General features: G+C 42.1%; 1 protein-coding gene across 2 annotated transcripts in view; it reads left to right on the top strand.

The window, feature by feature from the left end:
- Positions 1–16643, top strand: part of ZNF507 (zinc finger protein 507) — a 39044-nt gene that overhangs the window by 1617 nt on the left and 20784 nt on the right. For both annotated transcript variants that reach the window (XM_062176437.1, XM_062176435.1), the window contains 3 exons: positions 6792–8923; positions 10612–10729; positions 14996–15110. In XM_062176437.1, the coding sequence (XP_062032421.1) occupies positions 6794–8923; positions 10612–10729; positions 14996–15110 (2363 nt within the window). In that variant the 5' untranslated portion in view covers positions 6792–6793. The remainder of the gene's footprint in view (positions 1–6791; positions 8924–10611; positions 10730–14995; positions 15111–16643) is intronic.

The following is a 16643-nucleotide window of genomic DNA, read 5'->3' as shown; positions in this document are numbered from 1 at the left end:
TACACTGCACTGAGTTTCCTTATTTATAAAATTGTGTAACGCCCACCCAGGCTGTCCCAGAGAGCTAAGAGGATCGAGTTATGGTGCAGCCTAGCTGTGAGGGGCTGATACTTCTCAGCATCCATGTTTTATAAATTTTTGTTCTCACTGAGAATAGGAAAATTAGGATTAGAGAAAGCCTGGTTTTAGAATCAGATTGGCCTTGAGTCCTGTTTTTTGTTTTTTTTGTTTTTTTTTTTTTTTTTTTTTTTGACAGAGTGGATAGTGAGAGACAGAGAGAACGGTCTTCCTTTTTGCTGTTGGTTCACCCTGCAGTGGCCGCTGCGGCCAGTGCATCTCGCTGATCCGAAGCCAGGAGCCTGGTGTTTCTCCTGGTCTCCGATGCAGGTGCAGGGCCCAAGCACTTGGGCCATAGCAGAGAGCTGGCCTGGAAGAGGGGCAACCGGGATAGAATCCGGCGCCCCAACCAGGACTAGAACCCGGTGTGCCGGCGCCGCAGGCAGAGGATTAGCCTGTTAAGCCACGGCACCAGCCTGAGTCCTGTTTTTAAACCAGTTACTACTTTACATCTGTGAAGTTCCTCATCTGTAAAACACGAGCTGGAATTACCAGGAATTACATGAATATTACACAGAATCCACACAGGCGCTGCTCCCTGGACTTGCACCTCAGGGGCAAGGATTTCCTCTTTACCACTTTTGTAATTTCCAGCACACTGCTTGGCACATTGTAGGTGTTCAATAAGTGATGGTAAATCTGAACGTTGGTTAATGTTAGTTAGACCTTCTGTCTAATTTGCAGCTGCCAAATTAGAATATTGTCTAGGCTAGATGCCAGCTAAGAAATTCTAGACTATGAAATTCATATACGTGTGATATTTATACTTGGTTTTTTTCTCAGTGGCAATTTGTAATTATATTGCTAAGGAGATTTTAAACGAAATGGATGATAGCTGACATTTCTAAGGTAAACCCATAAATAATATGTAAGCATTTTTCAGGTCACTTTTCATAAAGTTTATAATTCAGGGATCTGGAAAGTTCTGCCCTTCCGTTTTATATCTGAGGACCCTGAAACCCCCAGAGATAGTGACTTGCCTAAGGTCACGCAGCTAACTGTAGGCACTTAGGGCTTACGCCCCCTGCCGTCTTTTGTTCGAGCAAAATAAAGTTTTGTATTTTAGAATCATAATCCAGAAGAGTGGAGGATTAACTGTCAATTAAATTCTATAGAACACTTTTTTTTCCAAATTGGGAAAGAGCAAATTGTTAGTATGAAAGAGAAGGTGCTCTTTATCCTACTGAACTGTCTTTATGTTTACACAAAAATTACAGCCTTTTCTCCAACCCATGTGAATTGTTCAGCTTGATTTTACTTATGTTAACATTACTGCTATAACTAAAAAGAACTAAGTAGATACACAAATAAGCCCAATAGCAAATTAAAAGGAAATCAACAATTGAAGTAATTTGGCTCTTTTTATAAGCTTTTGCCTGTAGAATACTTTTGTCCTGGAAAAATGTAAGAAACTCTAGGAAAGGTTATAGAACATTTCTGCTTTGGGATACAATGTTGATTTACATATTTATTAGTAACAACTGGATATATTTGGTCTAATGTTCTTATGTCTAAAGATTCCAGATGAGAAATCTGTTTTGCTAATGCCTCTAGTCTTCCCTTCTCATAAGCCTTCATATTCAGCTATACTGATCTTTTCACTAACCACTAAACAGCATGCTTATTTTCATTTCCAAAAATATAATAATGTTATGGCTGCCTTCCTTGTCAGTCTTGTCCTTGTGTCAACAATATTCCAAAGAAGCAAGTGGCATGTTCAGATTTGCAAAGACATTAATAATAAAGGCATTGGAATTGTAGGTGAATCTCAGGAATAATGTAGTTATCTAGAACAGGCAGCAGCAGGAAAAGAGAGAGGTACTAGAACTACAAAATCAAGGAAAAAAATGCTATGAAAAGATAAATGGTAATTTAGGTACCAAAAAAAAAAAAAACTTGGAAATCCTTATATAAGTTTTTCATAAAATTTTTCATGAAATTTCTGAAGACCCGTCATAGAAGATTGTTGTAGAGAGTGTAGCTCAAGAGAAGTGGCCTTCCATTGAGAAGCACAGCCAGTCCAAGGTGATCTAGACATAAGGAGTCTGGACAGTGGATCTCCTGATCCCACTCTCTGGGCTTACTCTGAACCGTCATGATGCTCCATTGGCATAAGTCAGCCAGAAACTAGAGACCAGGGTAGCCTAATGATGTAATCCCTCCTGGGACTCAGAGCAGAATGGGGAGGAGGATACAGTGAGCCCAGAGCCCATCCTTTGGGGTTCAGGGCACATCTGTCTTTAAGAAGTCTTTGCTTACCTTCCTAGCCAAAAGGAGCTCTTCAGTCTCTGTTGGGATTTATGCATAGATTATTGCTTTCTATTTTACCTTGTGCACTGCTACATTACTTCATTTTAAACTTAAAAACTGTTACTTCATTTTAAATATTTATTTATTTATTTACTTGAAAGGGAGAGAAGGAAAAATCTTCCATCCTCTGGTTCTTGCCGCAAATTTTCACAATGGCAAGGGCTGGGTCAGGCCAAAACCAGGAGCCCAGAACTCCATCCAGTTCTCCTATTGGGGTGGCAGGGGCCCAGGCAGTCAGATCATCTTTTGGTGGCTTTGCAGGGAGCTGGGTCAGAAGTAGAGTAGCCAAGATACTTGAACCATATGGGATGTTGCATCACAAGCAGTGGCTCAACCTGCTGTGCCATAATGCTGGATTATACTTCATCCTTTTTAACTTTTTTTTTTAAAGATTTTATTTATTTCTTTGAGAAGGTAGAGTTACAGACAGAGGGAGAGACAGAGAGGTATTCTATCCACTGGTTTGCTCCCCAAATGGCCGCAACAGCCAGAGCTGGGCCTATCCGAAGCTAGGAGCCAAAAGCTTCTTCCAGGTCTCCTACATGGGTGCAGGTACCCAAGTACCTGGACCATTTTAAAGCTCCATTTTCCCAGGCCATTAGCACAGAGCTGGATCGGAAGAGGAGCAGCTGGGACATGAACCCATGCCCATATGGGATGCCGGCACTGCAGGCGGCAGCTTAGCTTACTATACCACAGTGCTAGCCCTCTTTTTAACTTCTAAATGTATTTGTCTTAATCCATTTAATTTGATTTTAAGCTATAAGTGCTGTGAATTTAGTATTTTCCCATTTTCTTGATACCTTGTGTCTTGCAGATGACTTTTTAAACATTTACACATGTGTAAAAGAATGGTACATTGAACTCCTAGGTATTCATTAGTCAACTTCCTTTATGGAATTTGTCATTCTTACTGCATTCTCACCTTCTCCCCACCCATCTCCCTCACCTCGTGATTATTGTTTTTAAGTTGTGGTCACATTGATCTCTTAGGGTCCAAGGATAGTATATAGATTATCGTAATCCATGTTGTAATCATTATTGAGAGGCTGGCGCTGTGGCATAGCAAGTAAAGCCTCCGCCTGCAGTGCCAGCATCCCATAGGGGCGGCAGTTCAAGTCCCAGCTGCTCCACTTCCGATCCAGTTCTCTAGTATGGCCTGAGAAAGCAGTAGAAGATGGTCCAAGTCCTTGGACCTCTGCACCCACGTGGGAGACCCAGAGGAAGCTCCTGGCTCCTGGCTTCGGATCAACTCAGCTCCTGCCATTGCGGCCGACTGGAGAAGGAGAGTCAGAGAGACACCTTCCATCCATTGGTTCACTCCTCCTCTCTGCCTCTCCTTCTCTGTGTAACTCTGACTTTGAAATAAATAAATAGATCTTTTAAAAAAAGCATTGCATTACTAGGATTGCATTTATATTCCTATTTTCCTTTGTGATTCAGACAAATTTTATTTTGCCTGCCATGCAGTCTGATAGATATTTGCATTAGTGGTCTAAGTAAAATTTTTGTGAAAATTTTGAAGAGTTGGCTTTAAGGAAATTCCCCTCTGTGTGTATATTATTGTGAGCTGTTCAACCTTTTTTTTTTTTCCAAACAGAAACTTGTTTTAATGAGATTTTACTGGTGCATTGATTTTAACATGTGGGCCCCAACTAGTTTTTCAGGTGTTTCTTGGTGTATTTTATGTTGTCATATCTGCTTTATGGTTGCCATTACTGTACTTAATCCCCACATGTATGCAGCATCTAAAATGAGATACTTACATAAATGTTCTGGGGAAATTGGAGCATCTGCTGCAAATTTCCATTAGCTCTTAATGCCTGAGCACACACAGCTTTCCAAATCTGAATGTTTTGTCAGATTCTTTTGTACTAGTCTTTCTTGAGATAAAATGAACTCCTCCTCCTCCTCTTCATTTCACTTTCTTTTTAAGGTATATACTGAAACATCAAAGGGGAGCAGTTTTCACTGCTCTGCCTCCCTCCTATCATGTCACTAAGTAGAAGAGAGATAACATGAGTCACCTTTGTAACCCTCTGGGTATACAAGGTCTGTTGAGCAAACATTCACGTGTTAACCCCCAAGTGATCCGTCTGCCTACACAGAGGTTACATTGCATAGGAGAGAAGATCTTACATCTAAAATAGAATCATATCTTGTCCAAAAAATTGAATGTTTAGGAATTTCTGTTATTAAATGAATTTGCATTTAACATTTGAGTTGAAAGGAATGAAGCCTTAAGTTAATGACCCTAACAGGAAATGGGTAGTCAGATGAAGAGCTACCACTCCCCTTGGCTTAAAAACCTGGAATTCTATGACAAGTTAGAGGAGCATAGGAAGTCACAAAGGGTTTTTCTGTCACAACAGATTGTTTTTCCCCATTGATCTCCTCTTCAGTGACTTAAGGTAGATGTAGAGTTAAAGAGAGGTTGATTCTTTCTACTTGAGAAAGATTAAAAGAAACCAGTTTTTTGAGAGGATGTTTAAAGGAGAGAGTAGCTGGCCTTTGGAGGCAGAATAATAATATCAGTAGCTATGGAATGCATTCCCTTGCCACAAGGGTAGATAAAGGCAGTCAGTGGATGAGACCAAAGCTGCCCCTACAGGGAGGGTAGGAGGGAGGGTAGAGGTAGGGCCACAGAAGCCAGTAATTTTTGCCTGATGTGGACCTACATATAGCAAGCTGGTTTGCCTGAAGAAAATAAGTGAAGACAACCCTAGCTGCCCAGAGTTAATGTTGTGGGTACTCTGGCACTGTAGCTGACCAGTGCACTGGTGGGGTTTAGCAGGACAGTTTTGGTCTGATCCTGGCAGGGGCCAAAGCATCCTTATATTTCGATTCAGCCATGTGGGGACGAGGAGCCGTGATTCACCACCTAAAATAAGAATTCAGGGCCTGTGACTAAAGTTTAAGAATAGTATGGTCTTTGGTCTGTAGCTAGTGCCACTAAAAATTTTGTTGGCATTTATTGAATGTTGTGAGTAAGATTCCAGAATGCACCTAAAATGTGGAAAAACAAAACTTGTTGCTGGAAAAAAGCCTAAACTTAAAAATGTGATCCAAGTCAACAAATTAATCTCACTTTAAGCCAAAGGAAATGTTTGAAGGGAAATTACTGCCAGGAAACATAAAGAATATTCAAGGTTAGGCAGAAAGATTTATGAGTGTGCTATGTTGGTGACTTCCTTGGCCATAATGCATTGTTAGAACCTACAGATAACCCCCTCTATGGACTCTGTTCATGCCTGGACCTGATACACAAATGGGCTATCAATTTTTTTTTTTCTCTGATGCCTTTCCCTTTCAGGAGAGAAAACACATACATGTGGGTATGAGAAATAGTTGACCACTAATATGACCTCTAGTAAAAAACCACAGCATAGTTTGCGGTTTATCTCTAGGAAGATAAATCAAGGGAAGTAAAAGAAGGAACTAGTTCATTGCTTTTATTTAGTTTCTTTGCATGGTACTTCCCAAAATTCACTATGCCCTTTACACTATGTACGTGACTTTATTTTCGCAATTCCAAATATTTGGAGAGAAAAAAAAAGTTTATAGTTTTAATAATAAAACTATAGTTGCATTTGGTGTAAAAATAGTTTCTCAAGAATTTTATAAATCATTTTGAAGTGGTTCCCCAAAGAATAGAAGTTGCTTTTTGTTTTTGGCGTTATGCAAAAGTTAATTGGGTCCAGCTAGATATATAGGGCAAAGAAAGTGAAGAAAAAGGAGATAAGGATTGTTAAAAGTCATTACCAAAGTGGCCGGCGCCGTGGCTCAACAGGCTAATCCTCCGCCTAGCGGCACCGGCACACCAGGTTCTAGTCCCGGTCGGGGCACCGGATTCTGTCCCGGTTGCCCCTCTTCCAGGCCAGCTCTCTGCTGTGGCCCGGGAAGGCAGTGGAGGATGGCCCAAGTCCTTGGGCCCTGCACCCCATTGGAGACCAGGAGAAGCACCTGGCTCCTGCCTTAGCACCTGGCTCCTGCCTTTGGATCAGCGCAGTGCACTGGCCGTGGCAGCCATTGGAGGGTGAACAACGGCAAAGGAAGACCTTTCTCTCTGTCTCTCTCCACTCTGCCTGTCAAAAAAAAAAAAAAAAAAAAAGTCATTGCCAAAGACATAAATGAAGGATTACAAGATCTCCATCATCAGTCTTCATAGGAGATTGTATTTAAAAAAAAAAAAAATCTAAACAATTTAAGTCTATGTTGGGGATAGATAGGTACATTGATATGGAGCTCTCAGCTTAGGAAATATTTAGATTGGCTTAGACACTGAGACTGGCATGTATTTCCTCAATTACATACCTGTTTCTGTCCTGTAACCTGGTATTTCTATTGTACATTATCCTTTTTAGATATGGAAGAAGGCAGCAGTGTTGCAATGTTGGTGCCGGATATTGGGGAACAAGAAGCTATATTGACTGCTGAAAGTGTCATCAGTTCTTCATTGGAAATTGATGATCAAAGAAAAGCTAAAGCAGATCCATTAATCCATGTTATCCAGAAGTTAAGCAAGATAGTGGAACATGAAAAGTCACAGAAATGCCTCTTAATTGGGAAAAAACGTCCACGTTCAAGTTCTGCAACACACTCTCTTGAAACCCAAGAACTGTGTGAGATTCCAGCTAAAGTAACCCAATCACCTGCTGCTGATATTAAAAAGGCTGAAATGTCACAAACAAATTTGACCCCTGACTATCTTGCCCAGAATGATGGCAAGGCTATGTCTTACCAGTGTAGCCTTTGTAAGTTTCTGTCGTCATCTTTTTCTGTGTTAAAAGATCACATCAAGCAGCATGGGCAGCAGAATGAAGTGATACTGATGTGCTCAGAGTGCCATATCACATCTAAAAGCCAAGAAGAACTTGAAGCTCATGTGGTGAATGACCACGAAAATGATGCCAACAGCCACACCCAAAACAAGGCCCAGCAGTGCATAAGCCCCTCTGACTCCTTATGTCAGAGAAGCATAGAAAGAAATACCGAAACCGTTCCTGATGTCCCAGTAAATGTGGGCAGCCCACAGATTCCTGCTGTCCAAAGTGCGTCCGTGGCAGAAATGGGGAGGAGGAAGTGGTATGCATATGAACAGTATGGCATGTATCGATGCTTGTTTTGTAGTTACACTTGTGGCCAGCAGAGGATGTTGAAAACTCATGCTTGGAAACACGCTGGGGAAGTTGACTGCTCCTATCCAATCTTTGAAAATGAAAACGAACCCCTAGGCTTGCTGGGCTCTTCAGTGGCTGCTGCACCTGGTGGGGTCGATGCCGTAGTCATTGCTATCGGAGACAGTGAACTGAGTATCCACAATGGGCCATCGGTACAAGTGCAGATTTGCAGCTCAGAACCATTGTCATCTTCATCTCCTTTAGACCAGAGTGCAGAAGGAAGAGTACACCTAAGTCGGTCAGTTACCCTTGACCCTAGTGAGGAAGAAATGCTAGAGGTGATTTCCGATACGGAGGAGACTCTGATTGCCGATAGCCTCCTTTCGTCAGCACAGAAAATCATTAGCAGCAGCCCAAACAAAAAAGGTCACGTTAACGTGATTGTGGAGCGTTTGCCAAGTGCTGAAGAAAGCCTGTCACAGAAACATTTCCTCATGAACGCTGACATTGAAGAGAGGAAAAACCTGAGCCCAGCCGAAACCCCAGTTGAGTGTGAAGGCACAGAGGATGTGTATCATGCCGATAAATGTACTGTTGATATTGGGGGCTTGGTCATAGGCTGGAGCAATCCAGAGAAGAAAGAAGAGTTAATAAATAAAGGCCTGGCAACTGATGAGAATGCCCCCCCAGGCCGCAGGAGGACAAATTCCGAGTCTCTTAGGCTACACTCCCTAGCTGCAGAAGCCCTCGTCACAATGCCTATAAGAGCTGCAGAGCTAACGAGAGCCAACCTTGGACACTATGGGGATATAAACCTTTTAAATCCAGATACCGGACAAAGGCAAGTAGATAGCACATTGGCGGCATATTCAAAAATGATGTCACCACTTAAAAACTCTTCAGATGGATTAACTAGTTTTAACCAAAGCAACTCGGCCTTGGTCACACTCCCGGAAGGCAGGCAGGAATTGTCAGATGGGCAAGTTAAGACAGGTATCAGCATGTCCTTACTCACCGTAATTGAAAAATTGAGAGAAAGGACAGACCAAAATGCTTCAGATGATGACATTTTGAAAGAGTTGCAAGACAACGCCCAGTGCCAACCCAGCAGTGACGTGAGTTTGTCAGGAAACAATGTGGTAGAATACATCCCTAATGCTGAACGCCCCTACCGTTGCCGCTTGTGCCACTATACGAGTGGAAACAAGGGCTACATCAAGCAGCACTTGCGAGTCCATCGACAGCGACAGCCCTATCAGTGTCCCATCTGTGAGCACATAGCCGACAACAGCAAAGACTTGGAAAACCACATGATCAACCACTGCAAAACAAGAATATACCAGTGTAAGCAGTGTGAAGAGTCTTTTCATTACAAGGTAAGCACCGGTTCGCGAGATCTTTGACAAGAGCCTAGAATTTGCAGAGGGATCTCGTCCAGGGTGTATAGACAAGGAACTGAGTCCCAGAAAAGTTGGATCATTTGCACAGAGGGCTCCCTCCCTAGTGAGTACTACAGCTGAGATTAGGCCTTCAGAATTTCTGCGGTGGAATTATTTCTGCTGCCTGCTGCCTCCTTCACAGCCTCTGCTTCGTGCTTCCATGTTTTAGTGTGTGTGTCTTTTTTTAAAGTGTGGATATTCATTTGCAAGGGAATGTGGGTTGACATACACACATCTAACTTAACACAAGTTTAACTACATCATTAAGGCAAACAGTATGTATTTCTCATCCTACGTGGCCCCAGAATGCAAGTCATTCACTTCAGCTGCTACACAGCCAACAGTGATTTGTATCATGGCAGAAGGAAAAATGGACTATCTTGGGTTTATCAAAAGGCAGTAAAGTGGAAATTGAGCCTTGCATGCTGTGTTTAGTGGAAAGTTTAAGGGGCTTAACAGGGTTATTTTGACCATCTAATTTTCATTCTAGGGACTGACCTTAAAACCAGTACCCAGCCGGTGCCGTGGCTTAACAGGCTAATCCTCCGCCTTGCGGCGCCGGCACACCGGGTTCTAGTCCCGGTCGGGGCGCCGGATTCTATCCCGGTTGCCCCTCTTCCAGGCCAGCTCTCTGCTATGGCCCGGGAAGGCAGTGGAGGATGACCCAAGTGCTTGGGCCCTGCACCCGCATGGGAGACCAGGAGAAGCGCCTGGCTCCTGGCTTCGGATCAGTGCGATGAGCCGGCCGCAGTGGCCATTGGAGGGTGAACCAACAGCAAAAAGGAAGACCTTTCTCACTGTCTCTCTCACTATCCACTCTGCCTGTCCAAAAAAAAAAAAAACCAGTACCCAATAAGAAATGCTGTTCTTTTGTAAGGGAAACTTGGGACTCACTGATTCATTGGATTAGAACTCTTTGTTAATGGTCCAAATGACTTGTTGAAAATGCTTTAAAATGTATTGTAAAAGGCTAACTAGGAGGTAGAATTTTTCACTCAGATGACCCAGAACTGGGGTCCAGCTGGAGGTACAAAGGTGATCAGAGCCTTGGAGTCTGAGATCCAGTTCTGCATTATTACTTTCATGAAATTCCAAGAAGCACATTCAAATAGATCGCAAAGGCAAATTGCAGAAGCTTCCAGGAGTTTCTTTTGCTGCTATACCCTTGATTTGTAGGGGTGGAAATCCCTGAGCAGTTCCAGTTAGGTCTGCCTTACACATTTAGTTGACACATAAAGACAAAAATTAGCAGGATTCCAGTGATTACTGAGAGGATCTGTTTTTGTGAGAATGCTGCATTATTCTAAACACTGCTGTTTCCCTGTCTGGGCCTGCCACTGGCTTAGTAAACATAAGCACCTGCACAAGCACATTGTAAGTGAGTGGCGACTTCCTTCCAGAGAATACGAAGAGGAAAACTGCCTCTTTGATGAAATTGTGATGTCCCTAGTGTAGTTCTAGAAATTGCTGATTTGTTAAATAGCCTTTTGGCAGACTTGATTTTAAAACATTGGTAGTATGTTCTACATAGTAGGCCAGGAGTAATTAACCCCTTTGACAACCTCCTAGTAACTGGACCATGCATGTTTATTGAAATTACATATTAATTTCTCTCAATTGTTTAGAGTCAACTGAGGAATCATGAGAGAGAGCAACACAGCCTTCCAGACACCTTGTCAATAACATCTTCTAATGAGGCGAGAGTTTCCAGTGAGACAACTGATGGAAAATGTGTTCAGGAAGGTATCTGTGCACTTTTTTATAGTAGGCCGTGGTAATTAGCATGTGAAATTAAAGATGTCCTTAGTTATTTTCGAAGCATGTTGCCTGTTGTTATACTGTAGATGTGAATGAATGTTATCTCTGTTCTTGAGGCAATTCCTAGTGGTCGATTAAGTGAATTATTACCAGGCCCTAAAAAAGGAGCGCTAGAGTAGTAAGGGCTCAGCTTTCACGTGTAGGTCCAGTCCAGTAGAAATGTGTGCTGTGTGGTAAGAGCCGAGCCCGGGATGCCGCCTCCCAAAGGCCAACCTTCTCTCCCTCCTGGCATCAGCTGACCTGAGGAGAAGCCTCTGAACACGGAGGCCCCGCCTCGGACTTTAACTAGGCTTCCTGCTGTGATCTTTCTCTTACCCACGGGTGACTACTTAGATTTCATCTGCAGTATTTTTAAAAAAAAAAAAAAAAAAAAAAAAGCTCAATCTTTTTATGTACTAGTTAGGTAATACTAGGAATATTAGAATCAAAAGATTTAATTAGAGTTTCCTGAGAAGGCGGATGCCACATCCGGAGAATTAGGGATGAAGTGTAATAAGCTGTGCTTTCTTGCGTCGGCTCACTGAAATTGATATACTTTAAATGTCTCAAGTGTGGCACATAGTGTTTATGGGAAATAAAACATACTGGGGTGACTTTTCCTTTGTAGATTTCCTAAGAATTAAAGTTAGAAACAACTGCAGAGTAAAATGTTTCACCATAATGTTTCATTAAATTATACCCCAGAAAGCATAACCAGTTCTGGAATGTTTCTGAAAGAACTGATTTTGACACCACTGTAGCACCAAAATTCTCTTGTCAAACAGATGCCATCCCTGTAAAACTCTCCAAAACAAAAGGAGTTTATGACACAGCATCTGTTTCTGCGATAGATGGCTGAGCTAAAGCAGTTTTGTTTCCTTTTTACAAAATAGCCCTAAATGCCTCCTTTTATTTTAATTCATTATGTTTCCATAGCCCCTTTAAAAGAGACGTTATAACATTAGAAATGATTGAACCGTAAATCCCTAATGAAGGAATAAAGTAAGTGCTACTCAGTAGCACCACCTGCAGTTAATACCAGTTTTGGAATGTATCTTTTCTAGCACCATCTGAAAACACAAACATTTAAAACTGCCCAAATGGGTTAACAGATTAATATTCAGTTTTAATAAGAAGATGAGAACGTCAGCTCAAAATTAAATAAGCAGTTCAAACCAGAGTATTAGTGTCTGCCCCCCAGATGCTGTTTCACCTCATCCCTTCTGGTGGACATACTCAGGGTAAATGTCTGCCATGCCCCCTCCTTTGCTCCATTTGCTTTTCTCTCTACTGGGAAAGAACACAGATAGCTTATATCTTCCTGCGTACTTGCATCCAGATGGCTACTTCATTAATTCAGTATTAAATATTTGGGGTCAGCCATTTGGCCTAGCAGTTCAGATGCCTGCATCCCACCTCAGAGTGCCTGGGTCAACACCCAGCTCTGGCTGCGAGTGTACATCTTGGGAGGCAGCTGGAGTGAGTGAGTTCCTGCCACCCACATGGGAGCCCTGGACGGAGTTGCCAGGTCCCGGGCAGGGGTCTGTTGTGGGCATTTAGGAAGTGAACCAGCAGATGGAAGCTCTGTCTCTGTTTCTCTGCCTCTAAAATGAATTTTAAAAATAAATGTAAGTTGCATGTATTAGGTATTTTTAAATCTTGTTGACAGACCAAAGAACAAATTTTTAGCTTGGAAGATAAAAATAATTTGCATTTTATAAAACTTCTTTAATCCTTTAATAACCTTATTAAACAAGAAGGGAGATGTGAGCCCTGTGGTCCCCAGCGTCTACGTGTTATGATAGCACAAGCAGATATGTTCAGACGTGTTTGCCAGTCTGAAGTCCCTTGTAGTTGTGTTTCTGACGGTCCTTCAGCGAAAAGGCAGAGCATGCCTCTCTTGAACTGGAGACTGTACTTAGTAGGGGACAGCAGTAGGATTGAGGGGAGTCCCTGCCCTTGAGGAACCCAGTAAAGAAGACAACTGGACTGCTGGGTGTCGGCAAACCACCGTGGTGCTGTAATACAGCTGCCTGGCAAAGCGCTTTCATCCGGTGTTTCTTGGGGAAAGTTAATTATTCTTTCCCAGAAACCTAGCTTTGCCAAGCACCTGGGATCCAATCTAAACAAAACAGGAAGATCCTTGCCCCTGGGGAACTTCAGCTTAGCGATAGGGCCGCAGTGAAGAGAAACAGCAGGACTTAGGGAACTGTGCTCTGAGGGTCTGTTGTCTCCATTGTGTGGATGAGGAAACTGACCTCGAGGAGGAGGAGGAGGATTTACCCATGATCATGTAGGTAGTAAGTGGCAGAGCAAGGACTAAGCCCAAGTTTTTGAACTTAAAATCCAGTCTTCTTTCCATTGGAAACAGTTGCTTGGAGTGGCACAGGCTCTAATTCTGTGCTATATTAAGTTTTTCCATCTGTCAGTTTTATTAGTTGTCATTGATCTGTAATATTTCTCACACAAAACCATTATCCAATATTTCACACTTCACTTTTTCAGGGTTTTTTTTTAAACTGTATTTGGAACAGTGCCATTTATAATCAAGTCCAAGTTTTTAACCTACCAATTAAGAGCACTACTTAGATTATAATTATGATTAGTGTGTATATTAATGTTATAGATTTATACCAGGAAATTAGGTCATTTTGTTCTGCCTGGCAGTACTTATTAGCAAAAGAAAATTTCAATTTTAGAAAGCTTAAATTTAACTTAAGGATTTTCTTTGTTGAAATTTCAGTGTGGGTTTTCTTTTGTGCCTGTAATTTTACTTTTGTGCACCACGTGCTCTGTGTCTACCTAAGCTTTCTTCTTGCCAGGGGAGACAGCACTCCCTGTCCAGCCTTACTCGTGAGCTTCCATGTTTGCTTTGTTTCTGAATATAAAGCAGTCAGCATGGAACAGCCTGTGGACTTTCTGCTAACAGAAAAATAAATAAAGCATCCAGTGTCTTCAGGAAATAGCTCCATATGATCAAATCATTCAGCTTGCATTGTCACACTTGAATTCCACAGCCCTGTTACCACAGAGGGAGCTAGTAACATGGCCTGTTTCCTGCGTTTCAGAGAGCTGCATATTCATGTTAGTCCTAACCTTTGCCCCTGAAGCCTGCTTTTTACGGGGTGTAATTATACTACATTAGGAGCACTTACTGTTTTGCAGTTGCTTTTCCTCTCAAGCTGACATTTAGTTGTAAACCAAGGAAACCCACAAGGTGAAACCTTTAAGCTTTTTATATTGAGTTTGTTTTATATGCTTCATGGCTACACTTGGTAATATCAGATTATAGGCCGGCGCCGTGGCTCACTAGGCTAATTCTCCACCTAGCGGCGCTGGCACACTCTAGTCCCGGTCGGGGCGCCGGATTCTGTCCCGGTTGCCCCTCTTCCAGGCCAGCTCTCTGCTATGGCCCAGGAGTGCAGTGGAGGATGGCCCAAGTGCTTGGGCCCTGCACCCCATGGGAGACCAGGAGAAGCACCTGGCTCCTGGCTTCGGATCAGCGCGGTGTGCTCGCCGCAGCGGCCATTAGAGGGTGAACCAACGGCAAAGGAAGACCTTTCTCTCTGTCTCTCTCTCTCTCTCACTGTCCACTCTGCCTGTCCAAAAAAAAAAAAAAAAATCAGATTATAGTAGTAAATAAGTTTGTTGGCAAATTAATGTTTCCTTAAAACAATATATCTAATATTGGTTAGACTAGCACCTTTCTTTTTTTTTCCCCCCACGGTCAGGCCAGCAGGCCTGGCCCCCTGGGCTTGGTCTGCCTCTCGCCCGCCCCAGGGCACGCAAGAGCCAGCCCTGTGCTCCAAACGGGCCCCAAGTCCTACCTAGAGGCTGAGGCCAGCCTCTAGGGGCCTCAGGCACACCAAGACTAGCACCTTTCAAATCAACAGTATTTACCTGGTTAATTTAGCTGCTATGCAGTCAGGGCAGCTGAAAGCAAGTTCAGTATTCGTTGGAATTTTGTACAAGGTTATGCAGAAACCATGCCAGGCTTATCTGTGTTTCCAGGTCTAATGATGTTCAGTTTCTGTCTGCTAGGAGGCTGGATGCAGAACGAATAGAGCCACTTCACACTTGTTAAATTTAAACAGTGACAAAACTTTGATTGAAATGTTAATTGTGTGTGGTAGTCATTTACAATGCCATGTAAATGCTGTCCTTTGAATGTTATCAAAGCATGCTTCTAAAACTTTGAAATACTTTGTCTAGGGAATAAGTCTTCAGTCCAGAAACAGTATAGATGTGATGTATGCGATTATACGAGTACAACATATGTTGGCGTCAGAAACCACAGACGAATCCATAACTCTGATAAGCCATACAGGTAAGTGTGATGATCCTAGAATATTAAATGTCTGAATGAAAATATTTTGTAATAAATAAAATAGAAATAATTAGAAGTTCATTGTGATTGTTGAAATGCAGGTTAAAAGCTAAGAAATTTTTTCATAAGAAAGCGGTTTCATAAGTTCTTTTTTTTGCCTTTTTTTTTTTTTAAGATTTATTTATCTGAAAGGCAGAGAGAGAGAGAGGTCTTCCATCCGCTGATTCACTCCCCAAATGGTTGCAATGGCCAGAGCTGGCCAATCCAAAGCCAGGAGCCAGGAGCTTCTTCCGGTCTCCCACTCGAGTGCAAGGGCCCAAGCACTTGGGCCATCTTCTGCTTTCCCAGGCTATACCAGAAAGCTGGATCGGAAGTGAACCAGCTGGGACTCGAACCGGTGCCCATTTGGGATGCCGACACTGCAAGTGGCAGCTTTACTTGCTACGCCACAGCACTGTCCCCTTCCTTCATAAGTGTTCTTTAGCTTGTTAAGGAATATGAGCCCTACGCTTGAGTCTCAATACAATAAGCATTTTTGTCTAGAAGAAATATAGGAAGATGTTCCTATCAGTTTTGGGTTTTCATTTCTTCTGGGTCTAAATTACCATAGCAATTTTTTGTACTTCAGAGTACATTGCAGTAATTTGGTGGTTTGGTACTATTATTTCCAGCAAAAAATCCGTAAAACTTAAAAGCAATAAAATTCCCCATGAAATACACTGTTTTTGAAAATTAAGCTGTTGTGTAGAATAAGATCATTTAATGTTGTTATTTGATTTTTCATAGTTTAGTTCTAATCTTTTTTCAGAAAATACAAGAATTCTCATCAAAAGTCATCTGATAACTAGAAGTCTTTTTTTTCTAAAATGAAATTTTCTTCTTGAAGATCAACTGTTGTTTATCTTATATATATATAGTTAAGATGCAGACATTTTGCAAACAGTTTGTCCAGGTGTCACACAGTTTGCTCTACTTGTAGCCATCGTGAATCATCATGTTCCCAAGTCCAAGCTAAGCCAGTCACTGTGACTAGTAGTTCTAGGCTCTGGTCATGAACTCTTTCGCCTTCCCTGTCAAAACTTGTTTCACATTTAGCTGTCTCCCCAAGTTTTATAGGTATGACACAGGTGACTGTGGAAAACCTGTTGTATTATCTAAATGAAAACCAGACAGACTATACGATAAAAGGTCATGATTTGTGCCTGTAGTTTGGCGCTGTCTGTATATGATTTTAAATATTTCATTCATGCTGAATTTGCTAAGCAGAAGACTTACTGATAGTCACTCTTCAGACAGGCATGTGTTTGCAAAGTGTTGTAGCTCTGTGGTAAATTTTCAGCCTTGCCTCTTTGTCTTTTTTTTTTTTTTTTTTTTTCGAATATTTTCAAAACTGGGATCACTACGATTTTTTTTTCCTCCAGAGTATATAAAGGCCATTGTTAACAGGAACTCAGAGCCAGAAACTCTGGATGAGGAAAGACAGCTGTGACAACATTTGTCCAAGTTCATGATTTCCTCTGGGAAAGTCTAGGA

Source organism: Lepus europaeus, chromosome 19, assembly GCF_033115175.1.
Source record: "Lepus europaeus isolate LE1 chromosome 19, mLepTim1.pri, whole genome shotgun sequence".
NCBI classification, from domain to species: Eukaryota; Metazoa; Chordata; class Mammalia; order Lagomorpha; family Leporidae; genus Lepus; species Lepus europaeus.
Note: the sequence above shows the minus strand (reverse complement) of the source record. Positions and strands in the feature narration are given on the sequence as shown.